Source organism: Mauremys mutica, chromosome 6 (genome assembly GCF_020497125.1).
Source record: "Mauremys mutica isolate MM-2020 ecotype Southern chromosome 6, ASM2049712v1, whole genome shotgun sequence".
NCBI classification, from domain to species: Eukaryota; Metazoa; Chordata; order Testudines; family Geoemydidae; genus Mauremys; species Mauremys mutica.
This window is the reverse complement of record NC_059077.1, coordinates 5,154,209-5,169,353: the sequence shown is the minus strand read 5'-3', so window position 1 is coordinate 5,169,353 and position 15,145 is coordinate 5,154,209. Positions and strand designations below refer to the sequence as shown.

Sequence of the window (15,145 nt, the reverse complement as noted above, 5' to 3'; positions counted from 1 at the left end):
CCCCCCTCTCTGCATCCAATGACTCTGCTCAGCAAAAGGACCTGGTTACAAACCTGCCCCTCCCAGGCTCAGACTTTGCATAAGAGGTTTCAACCCAACACACATTAAAACAACCTAGTAACAAGCTCCAAAGCAGACACTAAACTCTGAAATATCGAGAGTCTTTCAACTACTGCAGAATTGCTAACTAGGCACAGAGGCTTGGGAGTAGGGGAGATCCCCTGTGCTCCCATCAAGTGCGTCTACACTGAAAGGGAAGTCTGCGATTGTAGCACGAGTAGGAATGTCTGCACCCGCTCAAAGTTAGCCAGTTCACATAATAGTAGTGTAGATGTGATGGCAGGGATTCAGCACAGGCTAGCAACCAGAGTACACACTTAGGGTCCCGGGCAGGCTTGTACTCTGGCAGCTGGTCCACAAAGCCATGTCTACACTACTACTGTTACCCAGGCTAGCTAAACTAAAGCTTGCACAGGTATGGCTATTTGCGCTACAGTCGCACCTGCCATGTGGATATATGCTCAGGGCTCCAGCGACCAGGCACAGTCCTACTTCGGGGGTGCACAAGATCTTCAGAAAGTGTCCCTGGTTTCTTCTTTATAAGCCCAGCCCACAGGTCCCTCTCTTGGGCAGGCACAATAGAGAGCCTAAGAATGGCCAAACGGGTCAGACCAATGGTCCACCTAGCCCAGTATCCTGACAGAGGCCAATGCCAGACGCTTCAGAGGGAATGAACGGAATCAAGCAATTTCAAGAGATCCGTCCCCTGTTGTCCAGTCCCAGCTTCTGGCATTTGGAGGTTTAGGGACACCCAGAGCATGGGGCTGCGTCCCTGACCATCTTGGCTAATAGCCATTGATGGGCCTGTCCTCATGAACTTATCTAATTCTCTTTCAAACCGAGTTTTACTTTAGGCCTTCACAACCTCCCCTGCAATGAGTCCCAAAGGTTGACTGTGTGTTGTGTGAAGTTTTTTTTGTTTTTGTTTTTTTAATTTAAATCAGATTTTTCTGATAAAATGCTTTGAGGAAAAAAAACTATCTAAAGATAGTTTTAATTAAGATACATTATAGCTCAAAGATCTCTCACCATGAATAGGGATTATAAATTCTAATTCTATAGTATGAGACAATATATTCATGGAATGTTTAAGAAAAAAGTTTTGTAAATGAGTTCCAATAGTTCATGGATTAGGGACCCAATCTTATGGGGTTCCACAGGCTTCTGTACTGATTTCCATGCTGTATTTTGCGGAGGTTTCATCCACTCATTTCACGAGGTTGGCAAGTTCATCTTTGCTGCCTGCCAGGCCGTAAATGTCACCAGCAAACTGAAGATTTGAGATTGTTCGCCCCCAATGCTGACTGTGCATCTGTGATCTTCTAGGGTATCAGTCACTCTGCGCTCCAAGTAGATGTTGAACAGTGTGGGCGAAAGAAGGCAGCCTTGCCAGGCTCCAATAATTGTTCAAAACCATTGTCCCATTGTGCCATTGACTAGAACTGCACTGCTGACCTTGGCATACGGTTGTTTAATGGTAAGAATAAGCTTACAACCAACATTTTACTCCTTCATGGTTGCCCAGAAAGCTTCGTGCCATACTCTGTCAAACTCCTCCTTGAAGTCAACAAAGACATGGTAGATGTCCTGCTGAAGTAAGTACTTCTCACACAGAACATGAAGATTGAAAATCTGTTCTGTGGTATTTCTTCCAGCACGAAAGCCAGCCTGTTCTTCAGCAATGATATTCTCCGTTTGCAGCTTCAATCTGTTCAATAGGATCTTCAACATCACTTTGCTGGGATCAAAGAATCTTAGGGTTGGAAGAGACCTCAGGAGGTCATCTAGGTCCAAACCCCTGCTCAAAGCAGGACCAAAACCAACTAAATCATCCCAGCTAGGGCTTTGTCAAGCCAGACCTTAAAAACCTCTACAGGATAGAGATTCCACCACCTCCCTAGGTAACTCATTCCAAAAAAAAGGATTTTTGGCTAATCAAGCTTATGGTCCGGTAATTTTGACACAACTGCAGGTTGCCTTTCTTTGGCAGAGTGATGATTAGTGACTGTGTCCACATGGAGGGCCACTCAACGGTCTGCCAAATCTTGTTGAGTATATCTATTACTATTTCTCCTCCGAATTTCATCAGTTCAGCTGGGATGTCGTCAATATCTGTAGCCTTCCATTCTTGAGTGATTTCACAGCTGTCTCCACTTCTTTATGGAGTATTGGAAAGTCATCCTCCTCTGTTGAATCTGGGCTGTCTAGGACAGTAGGATGTCCATTTGTCTGGTGGTTGTATAGATCAGAGCAGTAATTTGTCCATCTACTGATGTCCTTTTCTTCTGTAAGATTGTTCCCTTCTTTGTCTTGAATTGCGTTAGCTTTGGTCCATCTTTCTTTCGTCAGATCTTTTACAATCTGGAAGGCTCGTTTGCTATTTTTATTATTGATACACTCTTCAATTTTAGAGCACTCTTTTTCAATCCGTATCTCCTTGGCCACCTTCATTCCTTTCTTGATCTTTCTGCCAATTGCTCTGTACTGATCAGCTCCCTCAGTGCTGCTCTTGTCTCTCTTGAGTTCTCTTCTAATGTCTCACATTTGTAGTATTTCATTTGTGACACAAGGTTTTGTTTTCTTACGGAATTTCCCAAGAATGTCCATTGCTGCCTCATTCATTACAGCGTTGAAATTGTTGGTCATTGTTTCTACGTCTTCCTCTAGAGCAAGCAGCGGAGCAAATTTTCCACTGATCATTGCTTGGAATGACTCTGCAATACTTCAGTCTCTAAATCCTTCTGATTCAAACTTGATTCTGGTGAACTTTGGCCTCACGATTTTCCTTAGCCGCAGCCAAAAGTTTAGCATCACAAGGTCATGATCACTTCCAATATCAGCACTAATACAAGTACTGTAGCGCAATCTCTTATCATGAAAGTTGAACTTACACATGTAGGATTAAGTACAAAAAAAAAACCTGCATTCAAAAATAAAACAATGTAAAACTTTAGACCCTACAAGTCCCCTCAGTCCTACTTCTTGTTCAGCCGATTGCTCAGACAAACAAGTTTGTTTACATTTGCAGGAGATAATGCTGCCGGCTTCTTGTTTACAATATCACCTGAAAGTGAGAACAGCATGGCACTGTTGTAGCTGGCATCACAAGACATTTTATGTGCCAGATGCACTCAAAATTCATATGTCCCTTCATGCTTCAAACACCATTCCAGAGGACATGCGTTGATGCTGATAACGGCTTCCGCTCAATAACCACCCAAAGCAGTGCACCGACTCATGTTCATTTTCATCATCTGAGTCAGATGCCACCAGCAGAAGGCTGATTTTCTTTTTTGGTGGTTTGGATTCTGTAGTTTCCACATCGGAGTGTTGCTCTTTTAAGACTTCTGAAAGCATGCTCCCACACCTCATCCCTCTCAGATTTTGGAAGGCACTTCAGATTCTTAAACCTTGGGTCAAGTGCTGTAGCTATCTTTGGAAATCTCACATTGGGACTTTCTTTGCATTTTGTCAAATCTGCAGTGAAAGTCTTCTTAAAATGAACAACATCTGTTGGGTCATCATCCGAGACTGCTATAACATGAAATATATGGCAGAATGCAGGTAAACCAGAGTAGGAGACATACAATTCTCCCCCAAGGAATCCAGCCACAAATTTAATTAATGCATTTTTTTTTAAAACGAGCATCATCAGCATGGAAGCATGTCCTCTGGAATGGTGGCCAAAGCATGAAGGGACATATGAATCTTTAGTGCATCTGGCACGTAAATATCTTGCAATGCCAGGTACAAAAGTGCCGTGCGAATGCCTGTTCTCACTTTCAGGTGACACTAAGTGCTGCCCGCTTCTTATTATCTCCCGTAAATGTAAACAAACTTGTTTGTCTTAGCAATTGGCTGAACAAGAAGTAGAACTGAATGGACTTGTAGGTTCTGAAGTTTTACACTGTTTTGGTTTTGACTGCAGTTATGCAACAAAACAAAAAAAAAACCATTTGTAAGTTGCACTTTCACCATAAAGACATTGCACTACAGTACTTGTATAAGGTGAATTGACAAATACTACTTCTTTTGTTTGCCATTTTCACAGTGCAAATACTTGTAATAAAAAATAATGTAAAGTGAGCACTGTCTACTTTGTATTCTGTGTTGTAACTGAAATCAATATATTTGAAAATGTAGAAAATCATCCAAAAATATTTAATAAATGTCAATTGGTATTCTATTGTTTAACAGTGTGATTACAACTGCAATTAATTTTTTTCCATCGTGATTAACTCAAAAAATTGAATCGTGATTAATTGACAGCCCTAAAAATAATACCAACACCTAGCTCCTATGTAGCACTTTCCATCCACAGATCTCAAAGGAGGTCAGTATCCTCATTCCCATTTTACAGATGGGAAAACTGAGGCACAAGGAGTGGTGATGACCAGCCCAGTCACCCAGCAGGCCAGTGGCAATTGAATCCAGGTCTCCCAATTCCCAGCTCAATGCCCTATGTCCACATAGCATCCTAGGTAGCAGTGCTAGCAAACATGTCTCACAACGAATAGACTAGAGCACGGGTATTGCCTGGAGGCAAACTACGTCCACAAGGAAATGAGGTAAACTCCTTGGAAATCAGGGACAGCTACACCAAGAGATCTAAGCACTAAAACACAAAGAACCTACCTTCCCCCACCCTCAAACATCAGGGGGATTAAGACATTAAAACCTACAAGGGAAAAATAGAACAAGAATCCCAGGCGCTTTGAGTCCCAGATAATCTGCTGCTTGGGTTCCCAGCTAACCACTCCAACGAGGAAGGCATTCTCAGCCAGAGGGAGCTTTGGTGACTGGTCACAGGATACGGAGGCTTTCAGCTTCTGCCTCCAAACTGGCCCAGATCAGCGGCAGCTAAAAAGCAGCTTCTCCCAACAGCTGCTGGGTGGCTGCAGTGAAACGAGGGCAGATGGTCTCGATTTGGTTCCTAGCAAGGTAGCTGCTCTCACCCCCAAAATGGCAACCCAACCAGCCTCTGAATAGGCCGAGACCCTGGCCTTTCCCCTCTTCCTGAACACATACATAGGGATCATCCAAAGACCCTTCCAAGAGGGTTTAACTGAGGTAAACAGGACAGTACAAAGGCTTTCCTCACATGGCCCAGTCAATGCATCTGTCTCCTGCCATGGAGAGATCTCCCAATGGAGAAGTCTCCATAGCAGCCACAGTGCTATTAGGGCCAAGAGGGACAGTGATTTTTCTCTAACCTGTCCACAAGGAAGCGATGCCCATTGATCTTATTCCACAGAGCCTGCCCACCAGCCACAACAGGTCCTTGGGTCACAGCGAGCCCCACAACCTTGTGGTGGAAAGTTCCGTATACGCCATTACCAACCCCAAGCCGCCCAGTCCCCACACAGCACCATCTGCAGGGCTCTCACTGAGAACAAGGCAGGCCAGGATCCACTGGCATCACTCATCTCCTCGCGGCCACACCTGAGCGAAGGGCAGCCAGAAGACGGGCTGCACAGCGCCGTGGGCTGCGCGGGGTCCCATCGACTCACCTTTGAGGTCGGCGTTCAGGTTAACGATGAGGGGGCTGTTCTTCCAGTCGAAGGCCGTGAGCAGGTGAAGGAAGCGAAGGAAGCCCACCTGAGGGGAGCTGCGGGCAAGACAGAAACCACTGTAATGGGGTGAGAGAGAATGCGCCACCTGCACACAGAGGAGCTCCAAGCCAGGCAGTGTTACATCAACGAGCCAGGCATCGCCTGTGTCTGCCTCTTCCAGAGAGAGGCAGTTTTGTCTAGTGGTTACAGCAGGGGGGCTGGAGTGAGCCACTCTCAGAGTGGGCAAGTCGCTTCACCTCTGTGCCTGTTTCCCTCCCCATAAAACGGGGGAGGATACTTGCCAGCACCACAAGGCAACAGACAGGCTTAATTAATGCTCGTGAGGTATTTTGTCAGAGGCTCTCAAAGCACTCCCTAGCAGCGTGCGGCCTTATAAACAGCACAACTTATGGGGAGAGATCGGATCCTGAGTGCAGCTACAGAGCAACCAGGGGGTCTCACGGTTCCACACAGGGATAAAACTGACCGTTATTTTAAAGCCCTGCTGGGTTCTGTTGAATCCACTTGCCCAGGGCCAGTGCAGGATCGGTCTCTATGGTAGATTTACTAGTATTTTGTTCCATCTAGTTTTAAACATGCCAAGTTTCCCTGGCTAACTAGCCAGACTTCCGCTGCCAGCATGAAGCTCCCAACGTATGTGTGGAAGCCATCTCATCAACACCATGAACCCAGGAGTCCTGACACCCAGGCCCGTCTAGAAGCAGGACAGGAACAGCAGATGGGAGTAACTGGGGTTCACGCTGACCCAGACTCATGTTCAGCTGCGGGAAAGCAAGAGTGTGACTCTAACCGAGGATGGTTAAACCCCAGAGGAATGATTAGTACCAGGGGAACTGCACAGATGTTTATTCCCATAGCCCCTTGGTGTGGCTGCATCTCCAGAGACTCCCATCCCCGACCTGGGGCACACAAACCCCTTTATCTCACAGCCCTTCTGCAGCCAGGCCCCCGTCTGCTGATACACCCTCACTTCCGCGCTGCAGCAGCCTGGAAGCTGGGCCCTGGGCTTCCATCCCCCCAGCCTTGGCTCCTGCCATGGCACCAAGCTCAGGGATTTCTCCTTGGGCTTCCCCTCCTGGCAGCTCCGGGTAGCCCAGGCTCGGGGCTTCTGCCCCCTGCCAGGGCAGCCAGGGCTCGGGGCTTTCACCCACAGCTGCAGCCAGGGGCTGGGGTCTCTGCTTCTGCGCCCTCCCACCACCCCACAGCTCAGGGCTTCCTCCTCCAGTGGCTCCTGAAATCGTGAAATTGACCAAATTTGAAAACCCTCTGGCCTTGAAGTTGATCAGAATGGACCGTGAATTTGGTAGGTCCCTACTCATTGCTCATGGTGGCTCAGGGCTTTGGACCAGTCACCCATTCAGCTTCTCAGGACTGAGCTGGTCCCCAACTGCACTTCATTAATAAGCCATTAAAATCCCAGTGAGTGTGCTGGGGTGGACTCCCAGTCCCATCCCCGTCCTCTCCCAGCGGCCCAGGCAGACTCCCAGCCCCACCCCCCTCCTCTCCCAGCCGCCTGGGCAGACTCACCCAAAGCACCCCGAGAAAACAGGAGGGAGTTAATCCAACACAAAAAGCAGTGAGGCCAGGGCTCCCTGGTTCTCACCTCGGCGGGGTGAAAGGTGCTGGGTGCAGGAACAGAGACGCTGCCAGCAGATCCATGCACTCATCCGAGAGGCTGTCACTCAGTAGCTGGGCGCGGACCCAGCGCTTGGCTAGCCGGGAGGTGCCGCTGAAGGTGGGGTGTTGCTGCTGGAGCCTGCAGGGAGAAGGAAGAGAAGCAACAGCATCACCTCGTTATCCCAGTCACCCAAGCCACCCCAATGGCCTCTGACTGCAGAGCTGTGAACGGATGGATGGTTTGCTGTGAGTGCACTGCAGGCACTGGGTTTGCTGGGGTTTTCTGGCGAGGGAAGGGGGAATGGGTCAGTCTCATTCGCTCCGTAGCCTCGCTGCTACAACTGCTATTACTTTGCTACTGAGCGACTGCCCAGACCTACCAGTCACCATAACTGGAGGGGAAGGTCTCTCAGATCTAGCAGAAAGCTGCCAATCAGTTTCCTACCCACAATGCATTCCTCTCTCCCTCTGCCCCCCACAATGCTCTGCCCGTTCCTTATAGATGTCGAGAGCTGGAGGACCAGTTCCCTATTGTGACACTGAGCCAAAAAGGGTTACACAACTAGCAGGCTAAATGACCCAAATGCAACCTTTAAAGACATATTAGAAACGTATGTAAATGGTAATTGGGGCCATTCCTTATAAATAGCTTACATAGCCATGTCCAATAGACTAGAGCAAACCTACATTGTTAGAGAATTAGAGGTAAATACTAAAGGGTATTTGTATGTGTTTACTTATATCTTGTTAGAGATTAACAATGTAACCAGATGGTTCCTGTCTGTTACTATAGCCTTGATTCAGAGATTAGAAGGGAATATTAACATTTAGATGGAACCTGGGTGTAATAATACCATTACTATAAACTTCAAAGAGAAATATAGACAAACTATCTATGAACTCTTATTGGGTAATTATCTTATGCTGATGAATACAACTAAGTACCTGTGTGCATATAGGAAATAGAAGGTTTTACCTCAAAGCTGCAATGCTTCACCCAAGGAATACCTGCTGTCAAGAGGCTACCAGCCTGCCAGAGATCTATAAAAGAACTCTAGGGCCCTGATCCTGTATCTCAGATCTGCTTAAGCTTGGTCAGGGGAAACTTGAGTCAGGAGACAGAGGTCTCCAGCTCCAGTCTGGATTGCCCTGCTATTTCCCATGGAAGAATTTGAACAAACTCTTTATATGGACTGTCTATTCGGACTATAACCTGATGAACTGGTTCTGGAAAGAACTTTTTGCAACTCAGCAGCTCACTGTCTCTACTATGAAACTGACCTAAGAACTTTATTCATATCTGTATGTACAATGATCTTTTAACCACAATACTCTCACTCTCTCTCTCTTAAAATAAAATAAATCTTAGTTTAGTTAATAAGAATTGGCTGTAAGCATGTATTTGGGTAAGATCTGAAATTTTCATTGACCTAGTGGGTAATGTGTCTGATCACTTGGGATTGGTAGGACTTTTTATATGATGAACAAGATATTTCATAATCCTCATCATATTTGACTTGGCTGTCTGGGTGGGAGCCCAAGGCTGGGTTACTTTAAGGGAGTTGTGGTTTTGGCTTCTAGGTAGCCAGGAAGGTATTGTAGAAGCTGTTTTGTTGCTGGCTTGGTGATCCTAATTATAACAACCACTAGTCTGGGGGATCGTCTGTCCCATTCTTTGCAGTTTGCCCTGATTAAGCAATCTCAGTGTGGCCCCTCCGGGCACCAACGGTCACACCTACAATGCACTCCTCTCTCCCCGCAGGGCATACCCTCTTCCTTACCCGTGCAGAGAGCTGGTCAGGTAGGGCAGGTGGAGTGTCTCCAGCTCCAGCCGCTGAGACTCCTCTGTGTCCTGGTATTTCAGCATCCCCTCCGGAGTGACCACCTCCTTCAAGATCTGGGGCTCCCTGTGGTAGGCCACTTGGAGACGGAAAACATAGCCATCCTGAGAGAGAGCGGGCAGAAGAGTGAGCTATGGCGGGTGGGGGCAGGAGCCCAGAGCAACATACACAGGCTGTGCCTTGAACTTGTATCCCCAAGGCAAGGATGCAGAAAAGAAAAAAAGTTACTTATAGTATCTGGAGGTTCTTGGAGATAGGTCATCCCTCTCAGTTATCCACTGTGGGTATGCACGCGTTCCATGTGCCCGGAGCTGGAGAATTCTGAAAGCAGTGACTACTGGTCTGCATACACACCCTGGCTCACCTGGTGCCTCCAACCACGGAGATAAAAGGCAGGGTGACCACCTCTCCAGTTCCTTCTCCACCATGAATCACAAAAGATCCAAAGCAGAGGGGAAGGAGGGAGGGTAGTGGAACACAGAGAGGGACCACAGATCTTGAAAAACCTCCAGTTATTACAAGGTAGAATAACTTTCTTTTCTTTTCTGAGTGCTGGTCCCTCTGTGTATTCCACTGTGGGTGACGGACAAGCAGGACTACGAAAGGAGGAGAGTGTGAGATAGTGAACAGCAGAGCCAAACCAAGGACCGCCATTCCAGAAGATGCACCAAACGGAGGAATCCGCTACCAAGACATAGCATCTCACAAAAGCGTGAAAGCCGCTCGAGCTACCCGCCTTGCGGATATCAACTAAAGGCGCTTACTGAAGCGATGCCATGGCCATTGCTTGCACTCTTGTAGAATGAGCTCTTACCCCATGAGGAGGGGGGAAGACTAGACAGCCGGTGGGCTGTATTTTGCTCTGCTGAGATCCATTTGGAGATTCTTTAAGAGGAGATGGCCTGATCCCTGACCCTTTTTGTCTAGGAGAGTTTCGGATTGGTTTTGTTCTCTGCGGCTAAAAGGCTCAGGCTTGCTGAACATTGAGGGATTGGAGCCTCCTTTCTTCTGAGGGCGTAAGAGGTTTTGGGAAGAACCCAAGTAAGCGAACTGACTGGTTCAGGTGAAACGCAAACTGCTTAAGGGTTAATTCAGGGTGTAAATGTAATGAAACTGGAATACAATGCCCCAAGCTCACCAGCCCTCCTGGCTGAGGGGATGGCAACCAGGAATGCAACCTTCATGGACAGGAGAGACAAGGCACAAGAAGCTAATGGTTCCTGACTGTTTAGAGATGAACAGGTCCCTGGTGGCGTTCCAACACGGAGTCAAAATATCATTCACCACAGAGTCGTGTAGCTCCCACTCACGATCAACAGCACAATGTCTGCTGAGAGACTCCACTAGCACATTCCAGTTTCCAGGGAGGCAGACTGCCAACGCAACTGCTCTGCGGATTGACCACTTCTGTGCACAGGGGAATAGATCTCGCTCCTCCCCGTTGGTTGATATAAAGGATGGTTGTGATGTTGTCCAACATCACAATGGCACAGTGACCTTGAATGAGCGGGAGAAAAGGTAATAGGTAATAATTGGAGATATACCAATCTCCTAGAACTGGAAGGGACCTTGAAAGGTCATCAAGTCCAGCCCCCTGCCTTCACTAGCAGGACCAATTTTTGCCCCAGATCCCTAAGTAGCCTCCTCAAGGATTGAACTCACAACCCTGGGTTTAGCAGGCCAATGCTCAAACCACTGAGCTATCCCTCCCCCCCAAAAAGCTTCACAAGCCCTTCAAACGGCCCGCAACTCCAGAACACTGATGTGCACCCTGGACTCTCTAGATGTCCAATGTCACAACCCAATGGCCCCCTCCCCTAGGAAGGCAGATCAGCACTGTATATTGCTAATGCTGTTGCAAGCATCGCAAAGCATTTTGGGGAGGGTTAAAGGTGTGAATGGCGAATGGAAGATTTCTTTGCAGGTTTACGAGAGGCCAAGAGAGGGGGAGAAGAAAGCAGAGAACGGGTTAACTCAACGCTGCAACTAGCAAGCTCAGTCCGAAGATAAGAAGCTGACTCCAGCCCAAGGCCAGCTGCTACCTGCCAAGACAGAAAGGGAGACGTCCAACCCCCCTGCCCAGCTGTGAGAAAGGAAAGTTGTTGAACAAAATGCAGGGGCCGGGAAAAGGAGCGAGACGGCGAAGGCCAGACAGGAACAAACAGAACTGTCTCACGGCCCTGAAACCAGTGTGTTTTGGGGAAAGTTGAAGAGACCACAGAAAGCCAGTTTGGATTGGCACAAAGAGCACCAGGAGCCGAGTTCCCTGAACGAAAACCCACCCAAGGAGCCCAGGACATAAAACCCTCTTGAGAGCTGAAGCAACTCGGAGAGCACAGCGGATCCTTGGAAGGCCTGGGCCCACGACAGCACTCCCCATCCCCCCCCACCTCCCTTCTTCTGACGTTACACTCAGACTTGGCCAGTCTGGGTGGTGCGTGTGCAAGTATGAAAGTGGGTTAGGGATTGGGGCATTAACGCTTTCTTTCTTCCCCGGAGTGACATGGGAGCATTCCCAGCACTCTCTACTGTGATTTTATTATCAGTAAAGCTTTTAAATTTAGACACTTGGTGTGCCTCATCCTCTCCTCCCCAAAAAAGATCCTGTGGCCCCAGCCTGATCAACTGTGGCCCAGGCAGATTGGTAACGAAAATCTGTCACACCAGCGCTAGACAGTTGTTCTTCTGGGCTTCCCAACCCAACGGGGTGTGTTGGTAATGAGCGAACTGTTGCCGGCACAGAGTGCCCAAGGGGGGGCAACAGCGGGGTTTGTTGCCCGGTGTGCGTTGCGCCAATAAACACACCAGGGTGGAGAAGCTAAACACAAGTTTATTTGAGCTTAAAATAAGGTGCAAGGAAGAAATAGCAGTTTTAAATTCTGCACACCAGCATGCAGGCGGGGTTTTAGTATTTATATTTTGGGGGGTGGGGGGATGTTTGTTTTTTTACTGTGCGGGCTACTTTTTTATGCATATAATTTTGATTACAGCATTTGCTTTTTGCCTATTTTATTTAGTATTGGCTGCATTTAGTGCTAACCGGCCTTGCAGCTGCTAGCAGTTAGCACATAGCACAGGAGGTTATAAAAGTTTAGTAAGACTAACAGAAGCGCTTAACATGGAGGTACTTTGGTTTACATAGCCTTAGAGCAAGAAGACTTTATTGACACTTGTGGTTTTTTATTTTTTTGAGTTACTTAGATTTATGCCTAGTGACATTAACACTTCTGTCCAGAGCGGAGGCAAAGAAAGGAACATCAACACATACCTGGCGGGGATTCTTCCACCATGATAGGGATGGCATCACTTGAACAGAAACAGTCACTATGGTGTTCACGGACTGCCAGTTTGGCGAGTACACTGTTTGAAACCACACTGGTAGGCAACAGAGATGGCATCTTGAAAATGGCATGACATAATCGCATGAAGCCATATGACCTAGGAGAGAGAAAAATCTTGACAGGTACTCGGGGGCTGCTTATGACCGGGTCAATAAGATTGGTCATAACCTGAAAGCTATCCCTCGGCAGGAAAGTCCTTGCTGTGACTGAATTTAAGGATGCCCCAATGAAGTCGGCATGGGGAGAGGACAAGTTTTTTGGTGTTTACACTGATCCCAAAGAGGAAAAAAAAGAGTTCCAGGATTGTCGAATGGATGCGAAAACCTCTTGGCATGACCTGGTGACAAGGAGCCAATCATCGAGGTAGAGGAAGACAGTGACACCATGGTGTCTGATACTGGCTGCTACTATAGAGAACACCTCGGTAAAAACCCTGGGGGTGGTAGCAATGCCGAAAGGGAATACTCTGTATTGAAAGTGATCAGAGCCCACCACGAGTCTGAGAAAGCGTCTGTGAGTGGGGTTGATGTCCATGCGAAAATAGGCATCCTTCATGTCAAGGGTTGTAAACCCCATGTCCTTTTCCCAAGGATGGAATTCCAGAGGACACTGTGACCGTGCAAAACTTGAGTTTGTGAATAAAGCGGTTGAGACGGCAGGTTGAGAATGGGTCTCCAACTGCCTAGGAAATACATCGAGCAAAAACCCCTCCCTTGGTACTGAAGAACCCACTCTATCACTCCGCACTGTAAGAGGGACTCCACTTCTCATCTGAGAACATTCTTGCAAGGGTGGAGGTGGGGAAGGGGTCAGGGACGTACACTCCATCATATAGCCAGAATGGATGACATTCGCATGCACTTGTCCACTGTTATTGCACTCCAGGTATTGAAAAAAAAGAGAGCTAGACAACGACCTCGAAAGCATGCGTATGGGTCAGGAAGCGTAGGACTTAAGTAGTTTGCAGCCCCCATTGGATTGGGATGAGGAAGCAGAGGCCAAGCAGGGCTTTTGAACCCCTGCTTCTTACAGGTTGGGTCAAAAGGCCTCTGGTGATAAAACTGCTGAGCCATCGGTCTAGGCTTGTATGGTTGCCGGGGGCAGTTCTGGTTGCCCTCTCAAAGGGGAGGGAAGAGGAGACCAGACCAGACCGGCTCTGTGGAATGGTACTGGTCCCATAGCCCCCAGTATAACCAATAGGCTGGATCAAATGAGGGTTGCGGAGGTTCCCATGCCATGGGGTACCAACAGTTCCAAGCAGGTGATGAAGTGGAGGTTTGGGACCAAACTGGTCCAGACTTTGTGACTAGGAAGGTGTGTCTTGGAGGAGGGAGTGATGGTTCATTGGGCGGTTCAGAATCTCCTGATGAGAAGAAAGCTGATTCTGGGTCCAACAGAGGTACCACCAGCGCCACTGGATGGAAGTCATAGCCAGAAGATGGAATGGAAGACCGACTCCTCCCAAAGGTCAGCTCTCCTGGAGGAATCGAGGGAGGGACCCGAAGGAGGGAGAGACTTGGCCTGGGAGAAAGAATTTGTTCTCTGGAGGAGCGTAGGTCTCGGCTCGTCCTGTAGCAAGAGGGCTCCCATCTGCCTGAACCACCGGAGTCGCAGTAGAGACCATCGTCTTCCATGGCAGTGGCACAAAGGATGGTACTGCAGGTAACTGATGCTCTCAGGGATCTGTCTTCCATTGGTGGCTTGTGTTTGCGAGGTAACGGTGCTGCCAGATCACCATCTGGTGCCGATGGGAGCCCTAGACTTGTAAACTTTCTTGTCACGCTGAATCAGACTGCCTTCTTCAAAGAGGATTTGGAGGAAGACTTAGTCTCATGCTTATGAGAATGCTCCCTGCTCTCCTGAGAAGACCCCAACAAGAGATCTTCAGGGCAGAAGGCACCCCCTTGCTGAGTCAGGTCTATGTATAGGGGGGCTGCCCCAGCCTGGGTCTGATCAGCCCAGAGTCCTGCACGTAGCCCATTACCAGAAACAGGGAGGGGAGTGGAAGGAGAGCTCCCCAAGCCTGGAGAGAGACTAACTAAAAAACAGATAAAACTTTTAAGCTCAAACCTCTAAAAGCTACTTACAGCTATCTCGATCTGCGCTCACCGATAAAGGAATAAAGCTGAAGCTTCAGACACTGGACGTTATGACCACGACCATGCGGCGACGAGAAGGAACTGGGGAGGCAGTCGGTCCACCCCACCCTTTATCTCCTTGGTCAGAGGCACAAGGTGAGCCAGGGCACGTGTGCGGACCAACAGATGCTGCTTTCTATGTTCTCCAGCTCCGGGCGCACGCGTACCCAGAGTGGAATACACACAGGGACCAGCCTTCCCAGAAAAGGAGCTGCACGCCAGCCTCATGCCTGGTGGTCCCTGCAACCTGCCAGCCAGAATCCCAGCTCTGCGGCTGGCGGCGTCAGCCACTGTACACACCCCACAGCCCCTCTGGCTCCCTCGCAGGAAGCCACACACAAAAGATCCTTGACTCCTGAGACCAGCCCATCAGAGAAGGATCCCTGCCTGCCCCCGCCCCAGATCCCCTTGTCTGTACCTTGTATACGTCTGTGTGGGTAGCCGCAGGCCGGCAGAGGAGTTGGTGCTGCTGGTTGAGGAGCTCGGCCAGGCGGACGTGGAAAGCGGCTTTGACACGTTTGATGGCTTCTTTGTCCTGCGGCCACTGGCCGCTCCCTTCCATGTGGCACACGACT

At 48.6% G+C, this 15,145-nt stretch overlaps 1 protein-coding gene across 3 annotated transcripts in view; it reads right to left on the bottom strand.

Moving 5' to 3' along the window:
- The window catches only part of NOL6 (nucleolar protein 6), a 72,873-nt gene that overhangs the window by 33,398 nt on the left and 24,330 nt on the right, over positions 1-15,145 (bottom strand). For all 3 annotated transcript variants that reach the window (XM_045021984.1, XM_045021983.1, XM_045021982.1), the window contains exons 18-21: positions 14,989-15,143; positions 9,032-9,195; positions 7,237-7,389; positions 5,571-5,668 (exon numbers count right to left, since the gene is read on the bottom strand). In XM_045021984.1, the coding sequence (XP_044877919.1) occupies positions 5,571-5,668; positions 7,237-7,389; positions 9,032-9,195; positions 14,989-15,143 (570 nt within the window). The remainder of the gene's footprint in view (positions 1-5,570; positions 5,669-7,236; positions 7,390-9,031; positions 9,196-14,988; positions 15,144-15,145) is intronic.